The sequence below is a fragment of the Ammospiza caudacuta genome, chromosome Z, assembly GCF_027887145.1.
Source record: "Ammospiza caudacuta isolate bAmmCau1 chromosome Z, bAmmCau1.pri, whole genome shotgun sequence".
NCBI lineage: Eukaryota > Metazoa > Chordata > Aves > Passeriformes > Passerellidae > Ammospiza > Ammospiza caudacuta.
This window is the reverse complement of record NC_080632.1, coordinates 21,936,065-21,954,440: the sequence shown is the minus strand read 5'-3', so window position 1 is coordinate 21,954,440 and position 18,376 is coordinate 21,936,065. Positions and strand designations below refer to the sequence as shown.

At 50.4% G+C, this 18,376-nt stretch overlaps 1 protein-coding gene across 1 annotated transcript; it reads right to left on the bottom strand.

Annotated features, from left to right (window-relative positions):
* Positions 1-598: 598 nt before the first annotated feature.
* Positions 599-17,239, bottom strand: LOC131571610 (serine/threonine-protein kinase PAK 3-like). The gene is made up of 14 exons (XM_058824389.1): positions 17,192-17,239; positions 13,907-14,004; positions 13,343-13,511; positions 12,975-13,060; positions 8,351-8,464; positions 7,714-7,836; positions 7,400-7,486; positions 5,019-5,067; positions 3,793-3,905; positions 3,153-3,270; positions 2,402-2,501; positions 1,790-1,986; positions 1,072-1,209; positions 599-688 (listed from the first exon to the last, which is right to left on the bottom strand). Exons 1-14 carry the CDS (start codon positions 17,237-17,239, stop codon positions 599-601), a joined length of 1,530 nt encoding a protein of 509 aa, XP_058680372.1.
* Positions 17,240-18,376: the final 1,137 nt, after the last annotated feature.

Sequence of the window (18,376 nt, the reverse complement as noted above, 5' to 3'; positions counted from 1 at the left end):
GCACAAGTTTTCACTCCCTCACGTTGGCCTTAGTTCCCGTGGCAGAACTTGCCTTCCCGCTGGACACTCGCCTGCACCTGAGCCCGTGGAGAAGCCCGGCTCCCTCCCCCTCTGCCCACAGCCACAGCAGCATCCCCAGCAGTGACACCACTGCTCTGCTCCACTTTGCCCTACTCTGCTCCTCTAGTCACAGCTGCAAGCCTGTATCTCCTCTAGTCACAGCTGCAAGCCGGTATCTCTACAAGAGGTTATGGCCTGGGGGCAGTGAAGGAAGAAGACCTTCTAACAGGCTTCCAAACCCTGCCACAAACCCCATCCATGGGTCTTCCCACATTGAAGAAACACCTGCCCATTCAGAAGCAAATTTAGAGCTTATTCAGAGGCTGAGAACAAAGGGAAGCTTCCTGCACAGTCAAGGTTTTATTTATGACAGTATTTATTTTGACTACCAGTCTCAACACACTACAACCTATGATCTATAATCTTCAAACTACAAACTACGAGCTATAAACTACAAACTACAAACTACAGACTACAAACTACGAGCTATAAACTACAAACTACAAACTACAAACTACAACAATGGCCTCTTCCAGGGCTAGTATCTCCTGTCGGCCATAAACTGCTGCGTGGCCATGATGAGAGGCGTCAGGTCAGAGGTTGGCTTGGCTGATGTTACGAACGGATGCTGCCCAAAGAGAAAAAGAAAACATGAACTTGACCTTTCCTCACAGGCTGAAACAGGCTTTCTCTGGCTACCAGAAAGATACAGAAAGCAGAAAGGAGGGCATTCTGGGCACCTCTGTCTCCACATCCAGGACCTTGCTACATGAGGCAAACATGGCTCCCAATCCCACAAATCCATGAATCCAGATGAGGAGATTTGGTCTAGGTGACCTTGAAAGGCTCCCTCCAAGGCATCCTAGGCCACGATTCTCCTTTGTTTTCCTTTGCAAGCCCCCAGACTGGAGATACTTAGGAGCGGGGCCCATCAGACGCCTTGGACTTGAGCAGATGAGGAGCCCCTGGCAGCGGGCAGCTGGCGCAGCCTGCAGCCGCTTTGCCTTTTACCTGCAGCAGTTCCTGGGCAGACCAGCGCCTGTCCTCGTCCCTCTCCAGGCAGCAGTGCAGAAAGTCTCGCAACCACGCCGACTGTTGCCTGGGCTTCTGCAGCTTCGGCCTGCCCCCGCTGCTGATCAGCTCTTGAACCTAGAGAAGAAGGAAATGCCACACTCTACCTGTCTCCTTCGCACCCCAAACTGCTCACACACACCCCACTGGACAGCCTCCACTCTCCAGTGGCACTTCACTCCCTGCTAGATCCTGGGAGATACATTTCCAGCCCCTGCTGAGAGGACCCAAAGCAGCCCTAGCCAGTCCAATATGCAAAGGCTCTTGCCTTCACCCCTGATTTCACTGGCTGATGCAATTAAGAGCAACTCCATCAGCAAAAGCACACTTGGCTTCTCTGAGAACTGACACCAGCTCTACAGGCGATTTGGAGGATGAACTTTGGTCTAACTCTACTGTTTCCAAGGATTATTCCATACAATGCAGCTCAGCACGGCTCACTGCTCCCTTAGGCAAAGCTTCCGTCAAGCAAAAGGCATCACGATTCTTTGTGCTGTTCCTGCACTGAACTGGCAGAGGGGATGATCTGGACAAGGAGCACGAGACACTGTGCAGCCTGGAACCTCTCATCTCAAGGTGTTAGCAAGCTTGCCAGGCAGAGGCATGGGAGCAGATTTTGTTTGGGTGACAGCAGAATCTGAGAGCAGTTGCAGCGCACCGTGCGGGAGGTTTCATTCCAGTAAGGAGGCGCCCCTTCCACCATCTCGATCGCCACAATGCCAAAGGACCAGATGTCCACTTTGGGGCCATAGAGCTTCCTGGTGAAGATTTCAGGCGCCATCCAGTAAGTGGTCCCGACAGCTGATCTCCGTTTGTTCTGCTCAGCGGTGAGCTCAGCAGCAAGGCCAAAATCAGCTGAGGAGAAAAAAGGAGGCAGCGTGAGTGAGGAAAGCAAACAAAAGGAGTCCCCACTGTACCCATGTCCAAGAAGGCAGCGTGGAACCCAGCTGCCATAAAGGGGCCATGCTGCCATTCCTTGGGCCTGCAGCAAAAGAAATGCAGAACTGGCCACTTAGCAAAAGCCCCCAGTTTCAGACAGTGGCTTTTAGTGCCCTGAAGCTATTAGACTGTGAGTGCCTTGCTTGGGAAGGGACACATCCACAAGCCAAAGGCACTCCTGAGCCCTTGTTCCCAGCAACACCTCCCTGCACCTTGTGGCTGTGCTCTGCGCTTGCAGCAGGGCAGCCTGCGCTGCAAGGGAACCGGCAGTCACCCAAAGGCAGCCCCACACCACAGCCTGCCACGGCGGAGCCTGGTCAGCAACACCCACCCAACTTGACAGATCCGTCCAGACTCAGGAGAATGTTGCGGCTTTTGACGTCCCGGTGGATCACTTGCTTGGAGTGAAGGAAATCCAGGCCTTGCAGGCACTGAGAGAGGAAAAAGAAACACCAGCCTAAGTGGATTTCATCCCACAAGCAGGGAAGTGGCACATCTGCAACACTGCCACATTCCTGGGCCACGCTGAGCCATGGCAGGACAGGCTGCTGGCAAGGGCAAGAGCTTGCTGCTCCAACACGAGGACAGCAGTGCCTTTCTAAGTGAGGGTGCGTTTGCTTCTGAAAGAGAAAGGGCAATTGTTCCTCCGGCCGTGCCCTGCAACCACAGACTGACGGAGCACTGCTGCAGTGGCTGTGCTCTCTCCAGTCAGGCAACAGTGGATGCTTTTGCAAACACCACTTTGGGTGCAAGGCTCTCCTTTGAGGCTCAGCTCTCTGAGAGTCCTGCAAGTATCTCTTTGTCTTTGCCACTTGCTTGACATTGCACCACCAGCACTTTTGCCCTTCAGGGATGCAGGAATGCAGCTCACACAGGCTCCAGGCAAGTGTTTAGAGAGGCAAACACAAACACACTAGAAGAAGGGCAGGGACACTGGCAGGCACTTCAGGTGCTCTTACTACTGCCAGTCATAAGAGAAAGGCAGCAAGGAGGCTCAGGAGATGAAATCTCTCCTCTCCTTACCACTTGTTTGGAAGGACCATCGCGACCAAGCCATGGGAAGCACAAGCACCGTGCCTTACCTCCCGAGAGACAGCTGCTATCTCTCCTTCTGCCAGATGAGTCTCCCTGATGACATCGTGTAAGGAACCTCCGTCCATGTATTCCATCACCAGCCAGAGTTCCTCGTCCAGCAGGTAGCTGAAAGGAGGAAACAACAGCCTGGAGATGAATGTGCGCACTCACACCACCTGATGCATTCTCGTTTCTGTGTCTCTCTCAGAGGAAGACAGGAGGAAGTGAGGAGTCATTCACTATGCTCTACAGGCCTTGAACTCTGGGCAGTCTAAAAGACTGCTTGGTATCCACACCAACGCAACAGGCCAAGGGAAATACAATCTACAGTGCTTTGTCAGCACTTCAGACGCATGGGGGAAAAATCAAACCCCAAACCAAATAAAACCATGGGGAGAGAGCACAGGAACTTTGAGGCTGTTGGCTCGGTAAGATAGAGCCGAGTCTGGCCTTTGAAGGCGCCCTTCAAACTCGGTATGCCAGGAATGATTAACACAGCCCCAATGCAATCTCCTCCCAAGACGCTGTAGATCAGCCCAGAAACAGGAATGAACAGCTCCATCCTCTGCCAGCCACCAAAGGAGTGGCGGAACCTCTGGCTTGCAGGATGTGAATGACCTCTCGCGGCAGAACAGCAGAACCACTCACCTGTCTACATAGTTGACAAGGTTGGCATGCTTATTGCCACGCATGACCTGGATTTCATTCAGGCACAGTTCGCTGCCGCTCTCTTGCAAGAGACTGATTTTCTTTATGGCCACCTAAAACGACATAGAAAGCCATGAACCAAAGAAGTCTGTGGCACAGGACCACAAAGGCAACATGGAGACAGTGATTATGGGATGATAGTGCTGGGCTGGGCCAAGCTGCCTTGTGACAGGACATCAGAGCGCCTGCTTGGGCACTTCCCAAGACACGGAGCCACATATCCTTTGCCTTGGAAACCTGGGAGAAACACGCTCTAAGCTCTCCACCTCCAAGCTCTAACAACCCTCACTCTGCCCCAGGGCCAGTCTTCTCCCAAGGTATTACTTTATCATCCCCATGCTCATTCACACACCTCTTGCAAGCAGGAAGCCATTTTGTGCTGGTAGAAATGGAGCAAAACTGCTGGGAAACCTTTGGCACTTCTAGGGTGTTTGGTCATTCCTGCAGCAACCACTGGCATTCTCTATTGCACAACAACAAACCCAGCTCTTACAGACACGACAGAAAAAATGCCGTCCATAAAACATTCTGAGGCTTCTTCCCTTTAAGAAATACACCCCTACATACTTCACGGAAAAAATGCCTCCAAAAAGGACAATCCTAGCACTTCCTCACTTCAGGAACTTTTATTTTGCTCCACTAAAATATTTTCCTTCACACCACTGACATTTGCAATTACTGCCTGACTGCCAAAAGACATAACTCCTGCCTTGATCTCCTAGGCGTATACACCAGGCTCTGAGCAGGGCTTGGGCCCTTGAGAGACTCCTTGCAGACCACTCTCTCTGAGCACACTTCCAAGGGCAGCACTGCAGGTGCCTACAGAAGGACCAGCACCATTCCCATGTACTTGCTGACAGCCAGAAATGAGAACTCAGCAACCCTGCAGCCCCAAAGAGCAGTGCCATGCTCTGAGACGCCAGCTGGGCACTAAGACCCAGGCAGCGTGTCCTCCTCTGACAGATACCGCCTGGCCTCCTTGCATTCCCTGGGGCAGCTGAGGAGGACAAAATCTGTCCCCGCTGCATTTGGCAGGCGGACACTGCTCTGCACTTCATTTCCCTTTGCAGCAAAGCTCTACTGGCCACCCAAAGCTCAGCCACAGCTCACAGCCGAGGGGAGGGCACTCGAGAGCTGCAGAAGCTGCAGCGCTGCTTGACGCTTACCTCTTCTCCTGTGGCAGTCTCCACTGCCATGCACACCAGGCCAAAACCCCTAGAAACAAAACAGCAGCAGAGAAAGAAGAAGACCTTTAGTCCCTGCAAGGGCAAGACACTGCAGTCCAATGGGAAAAAAGCCCGTGGGCAAACAGTAAATGGAACAGGACCGATTCTCGTCTTGATGTTTTCCCCCTTTTCTCTTTCTGTATCTGTACATGTGTGGGTTTTTTCCAGGAACTTGCTGGTTGGGCCTTCTCCCACCTCTCCTTGGAGTCTGTCTGCCAAACTCAAGCACCACCACTCAGGCCTCCTGAGAAGCCTGAAGCCATGTAACAGCCATGGAGGAAAGCCTCTAGACACAGATTCCTTCTTCAGCTTGCAAGCAATTTAGTGTCCAGCAACAGCCAGAGCAGGCAAAGGCTTCCATTGCTGCACACACAAATGGAGAAGTCCTCAAAACACAGCATCCCTGGACAGCTGTGTTCTGGGTCCAGAGCATTTGGCAGCTGCTTCTCTTCAATGCATCAGACACAGGGAGGACTCGACTTTTCTGCAGACTTCTTGTACATTTGGCTTCTCACAGAGGAAATGTTGCAAATCAGTCCCATTTCCAGGCAGCAGAGCCGGCTTTCAAAGGGAACAGCTTGGTGGATTCTTTGCAGGAAAGGCCTCAACCCAACAGGATCCACCAGGGGTCTGCCATCAGCCAGATGATGCCTTTTCCTCTGGAGTGCGTTGGCACTGGGCATTGCCCTGAAGCTTTGTCTTTTGCCACCTCAGCTACAAAAGACAGCTGCTTCTTTCATTTCGGCTTTTGCCTTGTAGACTAGGCGGTGGCCATCCTGACCACTGAACCCTGTTTTCAGCAAACTACTGGAAAGAAATGTTACCGAGAGCTGTTCCCTGACAGCTGTCAGCTGCTAACTTGACCTTTGAGGCAACAAAGTTTCTCCTCTTTTCATGCCCACGCATTCTGTGTTCTTTTGAGACATGCAAAAACGATTTCTCCTGGGAAAAGCGGCAAACAGGTGCAACACACTTGAGGGGCAGGAGATCTGCCAGGTGCTGCTCTTTGCTGCAGAAAAGACATTGCCAGCATCCAGGTGTCTTTGCCATGCCTTCGAACCACAGCTATAAATGCTGACCCGTACTGAGAGATCATCAGGCATCATCTTAACGCAGTGTCTGAACAGCTTTGGAGCTTGCCTGACGTCGCTCTGGGCAGATGTGACACCAGCAAAATGCACAGGCCCTCCCTTTGAAGAAGGAGCTGTGGCTGCACTCACCCTTTGCCAATAGTTTCCAGTTCTGTGTAGACAGCCTCAGGATCTCCCTCGCTCACCAGCATCTCTGTAAAAACCCAAGGAAAGATGCTCACTTCAAAAGAGATCCCACCCTGCAGCAGATCAGAAAGGCAGCCCCACTCTCTGCCACACTGGGCCCTTTCAACTCAGGCAGTCGGGAAGCAACAACACCACCGCACCGCCACCACCTCAAAAACAACAGCAGCAAGACAAGCAGCCCTGCAGCACAGATGGCCTGCACCAAACTAAAAGGCTAAACTAAAACCTAAGCACATGCAGAAACAGTCAGAGCAGACGGGGATCACAAACCTGTAACCAAGAGAAGTGATTGTTGTCTGGAAACATTAAGGGCAGCAGGAAAAACAAAACCTTGCTGTTCTTGGCAACCAACACTCTGTGACATTCAGCCAAACCTTGAATCCTTGCAAACATCAAAGGCATCTTGGCTCCTGGCATCATTGTTCTCAACAGCTGCCCTTTGCAGCACAGCAAGAATATTGCAAAGTGCTTCCAGCAGAAGCGCAATCTCCAGCTTTAAGCAGGACAATTTTGCCTAAACAATGGCCTTCTGCCTTTCAGGAGCAGGAGCTCATGTTCCAACCTACTGTGATGGGCCTTAGGAATGAGGTGCCTCAGCCCTTAGGACAGGCTGAGTTCTGAACATGACCTTGGCCGTGCCCCACAGGAGCTCCTTGAGGCCTGAGACTCACTGGCTGGGTCACGGCCTCCTGCTCAGCCAGAAACAACCTCTGGTTTGCCTTTTGCCTCCAGGGAAGCTCAGGCAAAGCCTAGCCAGGCTGAGCTGCTCTCAGAGGCAGGAGCAACAGCCCGGTGACCCCTCACCACCTCAAAGCACAACAACAGGTCCTGTGTGGAGGCCTCAGCACCTGGCGCTCAGCTGAGGAGGAACAGGAGCTGGCACAGCTCATGCCGACACACACGCACACACAGGGCACTGCTCCAGCAGACAAGGATCACAAAGGACCTACTCAGCATGGCCAGGCACTTGTCCTCTGTCCTCTCTCCCAGCTGCTCTCTGCTGCCAGAGGAGCTACTCGTGCTCCAGATGCACGAGCTGCTCACGCTTGACTTGCCAGCTTGGGGACTGGAGGCTCCTTCAGAGCCTTCTGCTGCAGCTCCTGCAGGTGCCAGGACAGAGGAGGTGGAGCTCTGGGACAAGAAATGAATGAGGGTCACAAATGTGCCTGGCAGAGATGCCCCTCCCATCCCATTTCAAATGCAAGCCCCTAGGAAGATGCTGCTGGCCACATCCAGGGCTCTTCACCTCTCAGCTTTTGCAGCCCGCTTCTCCAGCTCAAGGCCCAGAATCCAAAGGCTGCTTTTACACCACGCACAAAATGACACCACAGACACTGCTAACCAAAGCAGGCACTTACTGATGATCTTTGCTCTGGCCCTGGGCTGACAGCAGGGGCAGGTTCATCGGCACCTTCCTCCTCTTTAGCCTCTTCCTCGGGTACAGAGGCAGCCAGAGCAGGTGCTGACGCTGCCCTTCTGCTCTGTGGACACACAGCAGCATGAGGGACAGGAAAGAACCTGTCCTTCACAACCTTACCTATATTCAGCTACAGGCCCCGCTGCATCTCAGCTGATCCTTTAGCTACTGACAGCTGCTCTCTGTGCAGGGCCAGGTCCCTCCTGGGGACAGTGTCTCCAAATATCCTGCAAGCTTCTGAACTGCACCTTTGCACTGCTCTCTTCACTGGGGACAGGGAGCCTGCACAGCCACTGGGCACCAAGGGCCTCACTTGTACCCCAGGAGCATCCAAAGACATCCTAATGCTACCTCTTTTCTCTTGCTAAGAAAAAATCACAGCCCCTTTCAGAACAGTAGGAAGGTGATGCCTGAACATCCAAGTTCCACGCCCCTTTTCCAGGCCTCACAGCCTGGGGGAAGGGCAGGCAAGATTCCAGCCCTCAGCATCTTCAGCCAGGCACGGGAGGTGCTGTCTGATCAGAAACTTGCAGCTATGCTTTGCTCCAGCCACAGGAATACCCAGAGCTGCCACTTACTGATGCTGGATGCTCAGGCCCTGCAGGGGCACTTTGCTGGGCATCTTCCTCCCCTTTGGCCTCTTCTTCAGGAAGACACGCAGCCACAGGAGGCTCCGAGGTTCCTTTTGGGCTCTGCAGACAGACAGCACTGTCAGGGACACGTAACCTTCTTTATATTCAGCTCCAGAGCCAGATGCACTAAGGAGAAAGCATCTGCAGAGAAATGGGATTCTAAGGTGCTCAAACTCAAGTAAAACGGGCCAGTTTGATGGGACTGCACTCTCTTGTACAGGAGAAATTCCATCATGGCTTAAAGCACCCAGCAGCCCCACTTTCAGCTGCTTAAAAGCTCTGGAAAGGAACTGGAGAAAACAGCCTGGGCTTCTCCAGCTCCTGCTGCTGCCTAGGCTGCAAAGGGCCTGGACTGTACTTTCATTCATCCAGCCAGGCTGGCACTGGACTGCAACAGGCCCAGCTCACAGCTTGCTCCACAAGTGTCAAATGCCACCAACGCCAGAGGCTCCTTTGCCACTCACCCAAAGACCGGATTCTCTCCAGGCAAGGCTGATGTGACCTGCAACACACAAGGGAAAAAGAACCAGATGCTGTAAGAAAACTGCCTGTGCTGGCCAAGCCCACCAAAAAGTCAACCCAAAGACAGAGCATTCTGCTTTCACTGCATCACTCCAGCAGCATCCCTTGTGGCACACAGCAAGCAAGACAACAGCAGCACAAAATACTGCCTGGTGTCTACCTTTTGTCCTCTTTGGCCACTCAACCCACAGAAACCTGAGACTGAGAAAATCTCCAAGTGGTTCTCTAACAGTCATTGCTTCTGCCCCACCCCAGCCTGCAGCAGCTACAGCTCCTCTCTTTCCTGTACTTCAATTTTCTCAAGACATTGCATGCAGCAATTGCCATGAGCTTACTGAAAACCTTTCCCCAGGGAGGCTTCACCCCTGTCCCCCTGAGCCATGGTGGCTGTTCTATGGTGACACAGCAGTGGAACAGCTCCTGTGTCTGGGAGCATACAAGAACTCCTCTAAAATGTCTATCTCAGAGGCCTTTTCCAAGCGCGTTCTGTAATTTCATCACAGAACAAACGGCTCTTTTAGCGTGCAGGAAGCGTCAAGTTCCACAGGCACATGCTGGGATGAGGGAATGCAGACAAGAAGACTTGAACTGAGGGACTTCCCCTCAGTCCTGGAGAGCAGCGCACAGCTTTTACAAGGACTCCTGCCAAGCTCTCCCAGTCTTCCCATCCTGGAAGTTGTCTTGCTGGAGCCACCAAACTGAGGAGACTCCAGACTCCATTGCCACGGCAGGAGCGGAACCCCTGCAGGCTACATTACAAATGCTGCCCACGCCCCACTGGCGAGAGACACCCCCTTCTTAGCTGGAGCTCGGGGCAGGGGCATTATCCAGCTGAAGGCCTCTTTGTGGCATTTGGGTTTCCATATGCTGCACTGAACAAAAACGTCTACTTACGTGCCAGGTGGGTGAAAAAGTACCCGGAATAAGCCACAGTAAAGGCCGTGAAAGCTGCAGCACACACTCCCTCCATGGCTTGAGCGGCGCCGGTCAAGTCTGCACCAGACAAGACCTGTAGGAAGAAAAGAAAAATATTCAGAGTCGTGCTGGCAGAGACCTCGTCAATGAGCAGGTTCCCCTGCAGTGAGCGTGCACAGAGCTGCTCTGCACACTGAGCCCTTCCGGGCCTCGGCACAGCAACTCTGCCTGACAACGCTGCCATGCGGCCGCTGACATCACAATAGCAGTGCCCTGGGCTGCTTTGTGAGTTCATGCACAGAACCACACCTTCTCTACAGAGAATGCCAAAAAAACCCTGCAGAGTTCTCCTCTGCTACAAAGCAACACAAAAAGCCCTCCCGGTCCATAACCTCTTGCTCAAGGCATCTAAAATTAAAATCACACTAAGCCCCTCTAGCCCACACTGAGAAGACGAGCACCGAGAAGGGACCAGGATGTGAGGAACCCCATTACTGCTCTTTGGCCATTATTGCTTCTGAGCAAAACCCAGAAGGCTTCTTCCAGCTGGACCTTCCTTAGTTCTAGAAAGCAGGAGAAGCACTACTTCAATTACATTTAGAGGTCTCTCCCAGGTGCAGTGTTGAAGCCGGTTTGAAAAATTCAGGAGACTTCCACTTGAGGCAATATGAAAACCCTTGTATTTAGTGTGAGTCAGAACACCCACCCATGATCCTCTTGTTCAATTATTCAAATGATTACTAGAAAGTTCTGATTTCTCTGCATTACCATTGGATAATTATTACTGCATTACTTGTAAAATTTCAAACCATTCCTTCTTGTTGGATCCATTCTTCAAAGCCCACCTTAACCCCTCCCCTTCTGAAAATGTATAAGTATTGCTGCAGACCCTAGACCCCGGCTTTTTCTGCTTCGTTCTTTGTACTGTGCACACTGTTTAGTTTGTTGTTGTGCTAGTACAATTAAGGTGCTTTTGTGAACAACTGGATCAAGCAGTCTTGCTCATCAAAGTCACCAGGGCCGTTTCTCAGGAAAGCCACTGGCCAACTACCCAGGAAAGGACCAGAGGGCTTCAGTACAGAGGCAAGGCCATGCATCTTTCAGCACTATTTATTCAAAGCATTTTACACCACAGCCATGGGTGTGGTTTCAGCAGGGAAATGCCATGGCACAAAATGCAAGGAGGATCCTTCTCTCTGACTCACTCCAGCAGAGAGGCCTTGGCACCAACGCAGCACCACCATGTTTTCCCCCCACTTTTGTCCTTCAACAGTAAATTTTAGGACACGGGGCTCAGATGGGTGGCACTGAAGTGACAGCTCTGACACACAGCTGAAACCATCAGGGCCAGGGTGGCATGTGGGACTGCTTTTCTGCTCCAGCAGAACAAGGCAACCCAGAGTGGTGACACTGATACCAAGTGAGTTCAGCCAAGCCCAAAGGGAGTCCAGCCAAGCCAAGCGCAGCCCAGCAGGGTGGCAGGAAGAGGCAGCGAAGCGGCAGATCCCATTCCCACACACAAGCCCAGCGTGGCAGACTCATGGCAGCAGCAGTGCCAAACAGAGCTCCGCAGGGAGAGAGAGACACCCATCACCATCGCCACTGCCACCACCACTGCCACAGAGAGGGAGCAGCAAGCTGCCACTGCAGCTCCAGAGCTGCTCCAGGCAGCACCAGCAGCTCCAATCTACCATCGGAACCATTCTGGAAGCCCTGGCCATCCTGTCTTTGCTCCAGGGGCCCCATGTGACACTTCACCTTGCTTGGTTAAGCCATTACCTCTTTTGCACAATTTTCTTCTTCTTCTTCTTGTGTACTGCTCTTTTTTTTTTCTCCTCACTACATTGTAACTCTAACAATCTCAGATTCTCACAGATTGTTTTTTCCATTGTCCCCCTCCATTGTCATGGAGAAGGTGAGAGAGGACTGGCTTGACAAGGACTACCTCAAGAAGAGGACAAAGAAAGGAGGGAAGGCCTTAGAAAGGAAAAACAACCCTCATGCTGCCTCTTTTAGAAGGAGTAAAAGTGAAAGTTTCTTAATATCCCTCCGCAAATCTCTGGAGTCCTGACAGCCAAGAAGCACAGAAACCTGGAAACCTTGTTGTGAGACACTAGAGGACATTGCTGCCTCAAAACCTTTCGGGCGCTTGTAGGTGGGGAAAGGGGCAGATCAAGCCTTGCTCTGCTGAGGCGATGCCCTACTCTGCACGCCCCACACCCCCAGGCCCCCATCCCAGCCCAGCTGTGGCCGCTGATCCCTGGCACACCGGAGACAATGCTCCACACCTGTGTCTGGAGCCCCTAACCCAACTCCTAAATGGCCAGGAGAGTGGGAGCCCCATGTGGGGCAAGGCCCCAGGAAAGCCAAAGGCTATTTACCTCGGGATGTGCGGCCACCACATCTCTTGACACTACCTCCTCTTGGAATTTCTATCAGCTGAACAGCACTGGAACCTCGAGTGGTAGCTCTGTTGGTTCTTTTTGGTCATTTTCTCTTTCTTCTCCCAGTTCCATCCTCTCAGATTTTTGAGAAATTTAAAATCTAACAGACTTGGAGTTTGTTAAGTTGAATGGGCTAAGTTAATGCTTCAGGGAATGCTTTATATTGATTAAATCTTGATCAAAATTTTTTTTTGCCTTTAAAGTTCTCTGATTTTCAAAAGTTGCCAGGGAAGGGTTTTCTGTTGTTCCAACCCCTTGAGAACATCGCTTCAGTATCTATCCTGCTTTTCTAGCTCAGAATACATGAACAAGTTTAAGTCCTCTTAAAGCCTCTCATAGAGCAACGTTTTGGGGCCTTTCACCTTAATTGGCACAGCAAGCAGGGTACTCTTGAGGTGACATGGGCCTTTTCCATACAGCAGGAACTGCTCGTGACATAATAAAGGAGAAATAAGTTTTCAGTCAACGCTGCTATTTTCTGGCAGAAAAGTAATGGAATCCCTCCCAGAAACTGATCTGAACTCTTCTCCACTGACAGACTTGCTAAAAGCTTCAATAGAAAGCTTGTCCAGCCCTAAAGAGAGACGGTGACTGAGGGAAACTGGCACCATCCAAAGTTACTTGTGCAGCAAATATGACCTTTGGTAGAAGAAAATTAAACATTCCCAGGAAAGGACCATGCCTGGTACCCATAGGCATGGAGGTTTGACTCAGAGAGCTGAATGTTGCCCACAGCTAGAAAAGGAGCTGAACCAGTTGCAAATTGCCTCAGGGCCTGAAACAACAGCCGGCCTCAGGCCCGAGCAGCAACTGAATGCCGGGATGAAGGCAGCCCCCAAAACATGAGAAACCACTGAAACACGCTGGTGCAAAGCCAAAGAGCTTTAGAGCTGCAATTTAACACTGCCGGGGAAGGCCTGGAAGCAGCGTCTTCCACACGCCAGCAACAGCCGGGCCGCCCTGCCTGCAAGGCCAGCCCCGCAGCCCCGGGCAGGCCTTTAACGCCTCAGAGTCCAAGCCCGGCCCTCAGCCTCAACTGCGCCCGCCCCTCACAAACACAGAGGCGGGACGGCCCCAAGGGCATGTCACCTTCCTCTGCTCCCTGCAGGACGCGTTCCACTCTGCACAGCCAATCTTCTTCCCTCCTCCTCCTCATCCCAACCCTGCCCGCGGATAAAGAAGGAATTCGCTTTTCAGGAGGCCGTGTCCGGTAGTGGTACCTCAGTCTGCGACAGAAGTGGTTGAATCACACGGGAAAATTAGCGATGATCCCAAAGAAAGTGAAATGGAGAGTGTTTTGAGAATTTCGCTATTGGGAGGAATGAAATAAATCTTTTGGAGAAGGGCAACAACCTGTGGTTTGCAAAGTTTGGACCCCGTGGGGAGGGGAGAACCTGCAAGCAATGCATGAGAAACAGCTGACGTCCCATTCACCTCCTTCTGTGTTATTGATCAAATTTATGGATGAAGGCTGAGAAAACAAAATCTCAGCACCACCTCCACAAAGTGAGTTGGGAGAGGGTGGGTGGTGAATTCAAATATCCCTAGACGCTCTCTGGAAAGAAAATGGGGAAGAAATGGAGACTCAGTTTCCCTGGATTCTCAATGAAGCTTTGCAAACTGCTCCTTCTGTGCCTCCTCCTGGCGGCCGTGGGCATTGAGCCTTGTCTGCCACCAGCGGCTGGAGGCCGAAATGCTGCTGGCTAGAGAATCTGTAACCTTTAGGAGCAAATGCTTTCATCAAGGTGCAAGTTTGTTGTTTTGGTCTCGCTAATGTGATAAATGGATGTGATTTTGCTAACAAAATTGCAAAAAGTATATCAATAGTTTTGGAAAATAATGGGGAAAAGTATATGTGATCAGTATTATGGAGCAGATGGGTTTTTTGAGCTGATACATCTACAAGGAGACAGGATAGAGGGATTGGATTTGACCTTGGGAATGGACTAGGTCAGGAACTGACTCCCAAACCAAAATTGGCAGCAACTGAAGTTAAGGCAACTCCCTGTGCAGGACCAGCTTTGGATATGAATAAAGTGGGGGCAATTCCAGATGGGGAGTCTAAAATAGTGGTCTTATCTATGAAATAAATAAGGGTTAATTGGAACATAATGCTTACTTCTATAACACCAAGCTTAATCTGCATGCACCACCTGCCAGGTTATCCAGAGGACATGTGAGGAAGACCTTCAGCCTTCCTCCAAGAAGACCCCAAAGAGACCAGAAGACCCCATGGCAACACTGGGAGCATGCGCTGTGCAGGAGAGTGACACAGATTGCAAGAATGGAAAATAGGAGGAGATTTATGGGAAACTACTGATGAATATGTATTAGCATACTGTATGTAAGTTGTGTCTGGATCCTTTTGCCTTCGTACGTGAGGCAGGGTGGGAAACCCTCCCCGTAGCCCGATCAATCGGTTTTTGCTTATGCTTTGTCCGAAGCACTACCAAATTTCTGTAACGACTGAATTTTACCTGATTGTATTATTTCATCTCAGTTAAAATTGCTGACCTCAATGAAAACTGCTGCTAAATTTTAAGTATGTGGTTTATGGAATTGGACATATGAGACCTCATTCTTAACACTAATAACCCTGAATGTTCAAGTGTATCCTCACCAGTCAGGAGACTGGGTGTATGTCCAGACCTGGAATCAAGAGCCACTTAAGCAGAGGTGGAGAGGACTTTTGATCCCATGGCTGTGAGCTTTACAGCGGGAGACTCCTAAATGATGTGATTCAAGTTAGGTCTGGACACACGGAACTGTATTGGACAGTACAGGAAATGTGACCCCGCTGCAGATAAAGCTGCAATGCAACATGTCTAAAGTGAAAAACATCAAATGGTTTATCTTTCTGCTCATTTCCAGAGCAATGTCCCTAGTATGGCAGCATGGCTGTTTGTTTCTGAATCAGTCAACCATCCTAGCAGGACCTTGTACCTAATGACTACAACAGCAAGTGTGGCTTTGAGTGCCAGAGGGTGGAAGAGACCAAGAAAGAAAAGAGAGCCATGTCCTTCTCCCTAAGGACCTCTCTTAACATCACATACACAGAAAAAATCCTACCTGACCCTTGGAAAAGAAAGTTGCGTTTCTAGACTTCAGTCCAAATTTGCAAACTGGAATGGAACAGAATGTGTAGATCCAACAAAAAACCCAAGTTACCTAAATCTGAAAAGGTCTCAGAAGGACGGTTGCCTACTTCAGCTCAAGTTTGCCTACATGGTGCTAAGAACCCTCATCAGTATTGAAAAGGTACTGGAAAATTAAAATAAGATAACTCTTGCCAAATAAAGGTTTTTCGTGATTGCCACTTTGTTGAGGTCTTCTAAGTTTCTTTTTACAGACTTTTACTGTTGGTTTGATTAAAGCATCACCAAAACTTTCTCAGGCAGAGAACACAAAAGAATGCCAAGTGGATAGTTCCTCTGTTTGAAGTAGGTCCAAGTGGGACTGAGTTTTCTTCTTCGAGAGCTGTTTCATGGAAAGATGAAGTGGTGACAGGACTGAAGAAGTGCTGTTCTTCGCTGCATTGAGTGTTTACATGTCTTTATCTTGCTAAGTTGTAAGACATTCACGTTCATATGTTTTATAGAAGTTTGTTGCGCGTAATAGTGAGAAATTTCTGTATTTTCTCTCTGGTAGCCACAGTGGGTGGGGAAGATTCCTCCCTAAACTTATCTTAGGAAAGTTTTTAGACCTCTTGCCATCTCCTCAGAGCAAAACAGAAAATCACTCCAGCAGGGCAAGTATGTGTAGTAATGGTAGGCGATGTGTAGAGCATGATTGTGCAGAAGAAAGGCATGTGGAACTGTTGGTGGTCCCTGGAAGCAGGGAGAAAAGGGGCTGACAGAGGAGCAGAGGTGGCAGCTGCAAAGCTCTCTCCAGCTGTAGATAAAGAAGGCAGAAGTGGTTAAGCTGACTGAAGAGAAGAAGGAAGATTTTGGGTTTGAGAAGCACCGAAGGGTTAGATAAAGTCAGGAAAGGTATTTGGTCTGAACCCAGTACCTTGAGTGAAATGATATGCTGAGGAGGTTGGAGCCTCTTGAGTTTTGTGATGTCTTTGATCCCCCACCCCGAGGCAATCCAGCCTGTTACGACTATGAAGTCATTTCATATGACCTTCCTGAGAAAGGCTGCTGTGCTGTCATTTTCTGAAACACAGTGAGAGGATCTCTCTCTGGGTGCCTGTTCCCTTCTCTGGCCCACATGACAGCCAAAGTGAGTCCATTGCCAGCGGGAGGGGTGTGCAAATGGAGGATGTCCTGGGGACAGCTGGCCAGCATGCAGCACTGCTATTGGGATGCCAAAATTCTGGTGGGGAGAAAGCTTCTTGTGTCTCATTTGCAAGCTGAGCTTCCTATCCCCTTTCAAACCCTTTCACAGTCTAGTGCTCTGTCAACACTACCTGAGTTCCATGATGGGAATTGTCAAGTCCTTTCAAAGAAGCCTTGCCGGAAAGAGAACAGGTCTGGCTTGCAGAGCATTGCTCTGTAGGCCTTAGGAAGTCGCTTTGCCAGCCCTTACCCACCTACTGCTCAAAAAACACATGTGAAAGACTGAAGCTTTGCCAGCTGGGACAGTGGCCCAAAGAGAAGGCGGTTAGGGGCAAAAGAATGAGAATTATTTTGGTGTTGGCACGTCAGGTACCAGGTGGGTGAAAAAAAAGCCCTCTGTGAATAGCTTAGCGGACAATCCGGGAGGGGAAGGTGCAAAGAAAGGAAGAGGTAGAAACATCAAAGGAATGAGAGGACTATGTACAGAAGTTGAAGGTAGCAAAAAGAAAACAAAAAAGAGTAATTGGATAAAATACGGAAAAAATTAAGCAAGTCTTCTCCTGGTGCTGGATGGTGCACTGGGGAATAGTGTCGGCAGATTTGGGTGCCCATCCCAAAGCCATCACCTGTTTTCCCTCTGCCCTGATGGGTCCAGGCAGGCTGTTGATCTGCATGGCCACTCCCAGTCAGCCCTCGAGTCCTCTGCTCTCCATGATAAGCTCACCATAAGCTGTCTGGCTGTCACCCGTTGTGGCTTCTCTTCTCCTGAGGCTTGGTGTTGGTGGTTGATTGTCTGATGTGTGGCTGTGTGGTCAGTTCTTGGCCCGTGCCCTCCAGAACAAACCCCCACAACTGCCCATTTTTTTGTTTTATTTAAAATTCAAAGTATAACAATCATAGTAAAAATAATAATCTTCTCTTAACTAAAACCAATACAATATTTAATAGACTTTACCTAAACTTGAGAATTAAAATAAACAGGTGGGTTCGTATTGCAGAGCATAACCAAGCAATACGTCAATACAATTTTCATTCCCCCTCGCTTCTCAGGGCCTGAGTGCTGGGCGCCTTCCCACCACTTCATTCCCCCTCACTTAGCCACAAAACAAAAGAGAACACAAAATCAAAAGGACTTGTAGTGGCACCATTCCCTGGTGCCCTTCAGCAAACGCACAAGTCAAAAGAAAAGGTTTCATGGGGGACTAGACCGGGGGGGGACCTTCTGGTGGGGCAGGGCACAGGACTCCTTGTGGGGGCAACAGAGTCGGTCCTCCAGCTGTTTTATTGTCAGCTTTTCCTGTAGGTTTGATCCCTGAAACATGTATTACAACAAAAATGGGGGACTGCTAATACAAGAGGAAAGCAGGGGCAGGATTGAGGGCTCTCAGAAAGTGGGTTAGGGTAGAATCCAGGACACCATGGCCGGTGCCGTCCTGGCAAGGAGACAGAAAAGGAGGGGAGATGGCAGATGGCTGGTGGCTCGCCGCTGCTCTTGAGCAGGTTCCATCTCCCGGCCTGTCCTTCTCAGGGATTGTGGGCTCAGGGAAGTAGGGGCAAACCACAAAAACTGGGAAAGGAAGTCTGTTGAATATTCTGCAACTACAATTTAAATTTAAATGGTTGTCAATTAGACCGTCAGTTACCGCCAAACATCGCAAAGTAAATGATTTTCAAGAATCACTGTATCGAACGTATCTTGAAACGATAAACAGAAATCCATGGGAGAGGTTAAAGTCTAGGGGAAAATCTTCCAGGCCACAGCCCCAGGAAGTGCCCCAGCAGGCCCACAGGCCTCCACAGTGGCTCAGGCA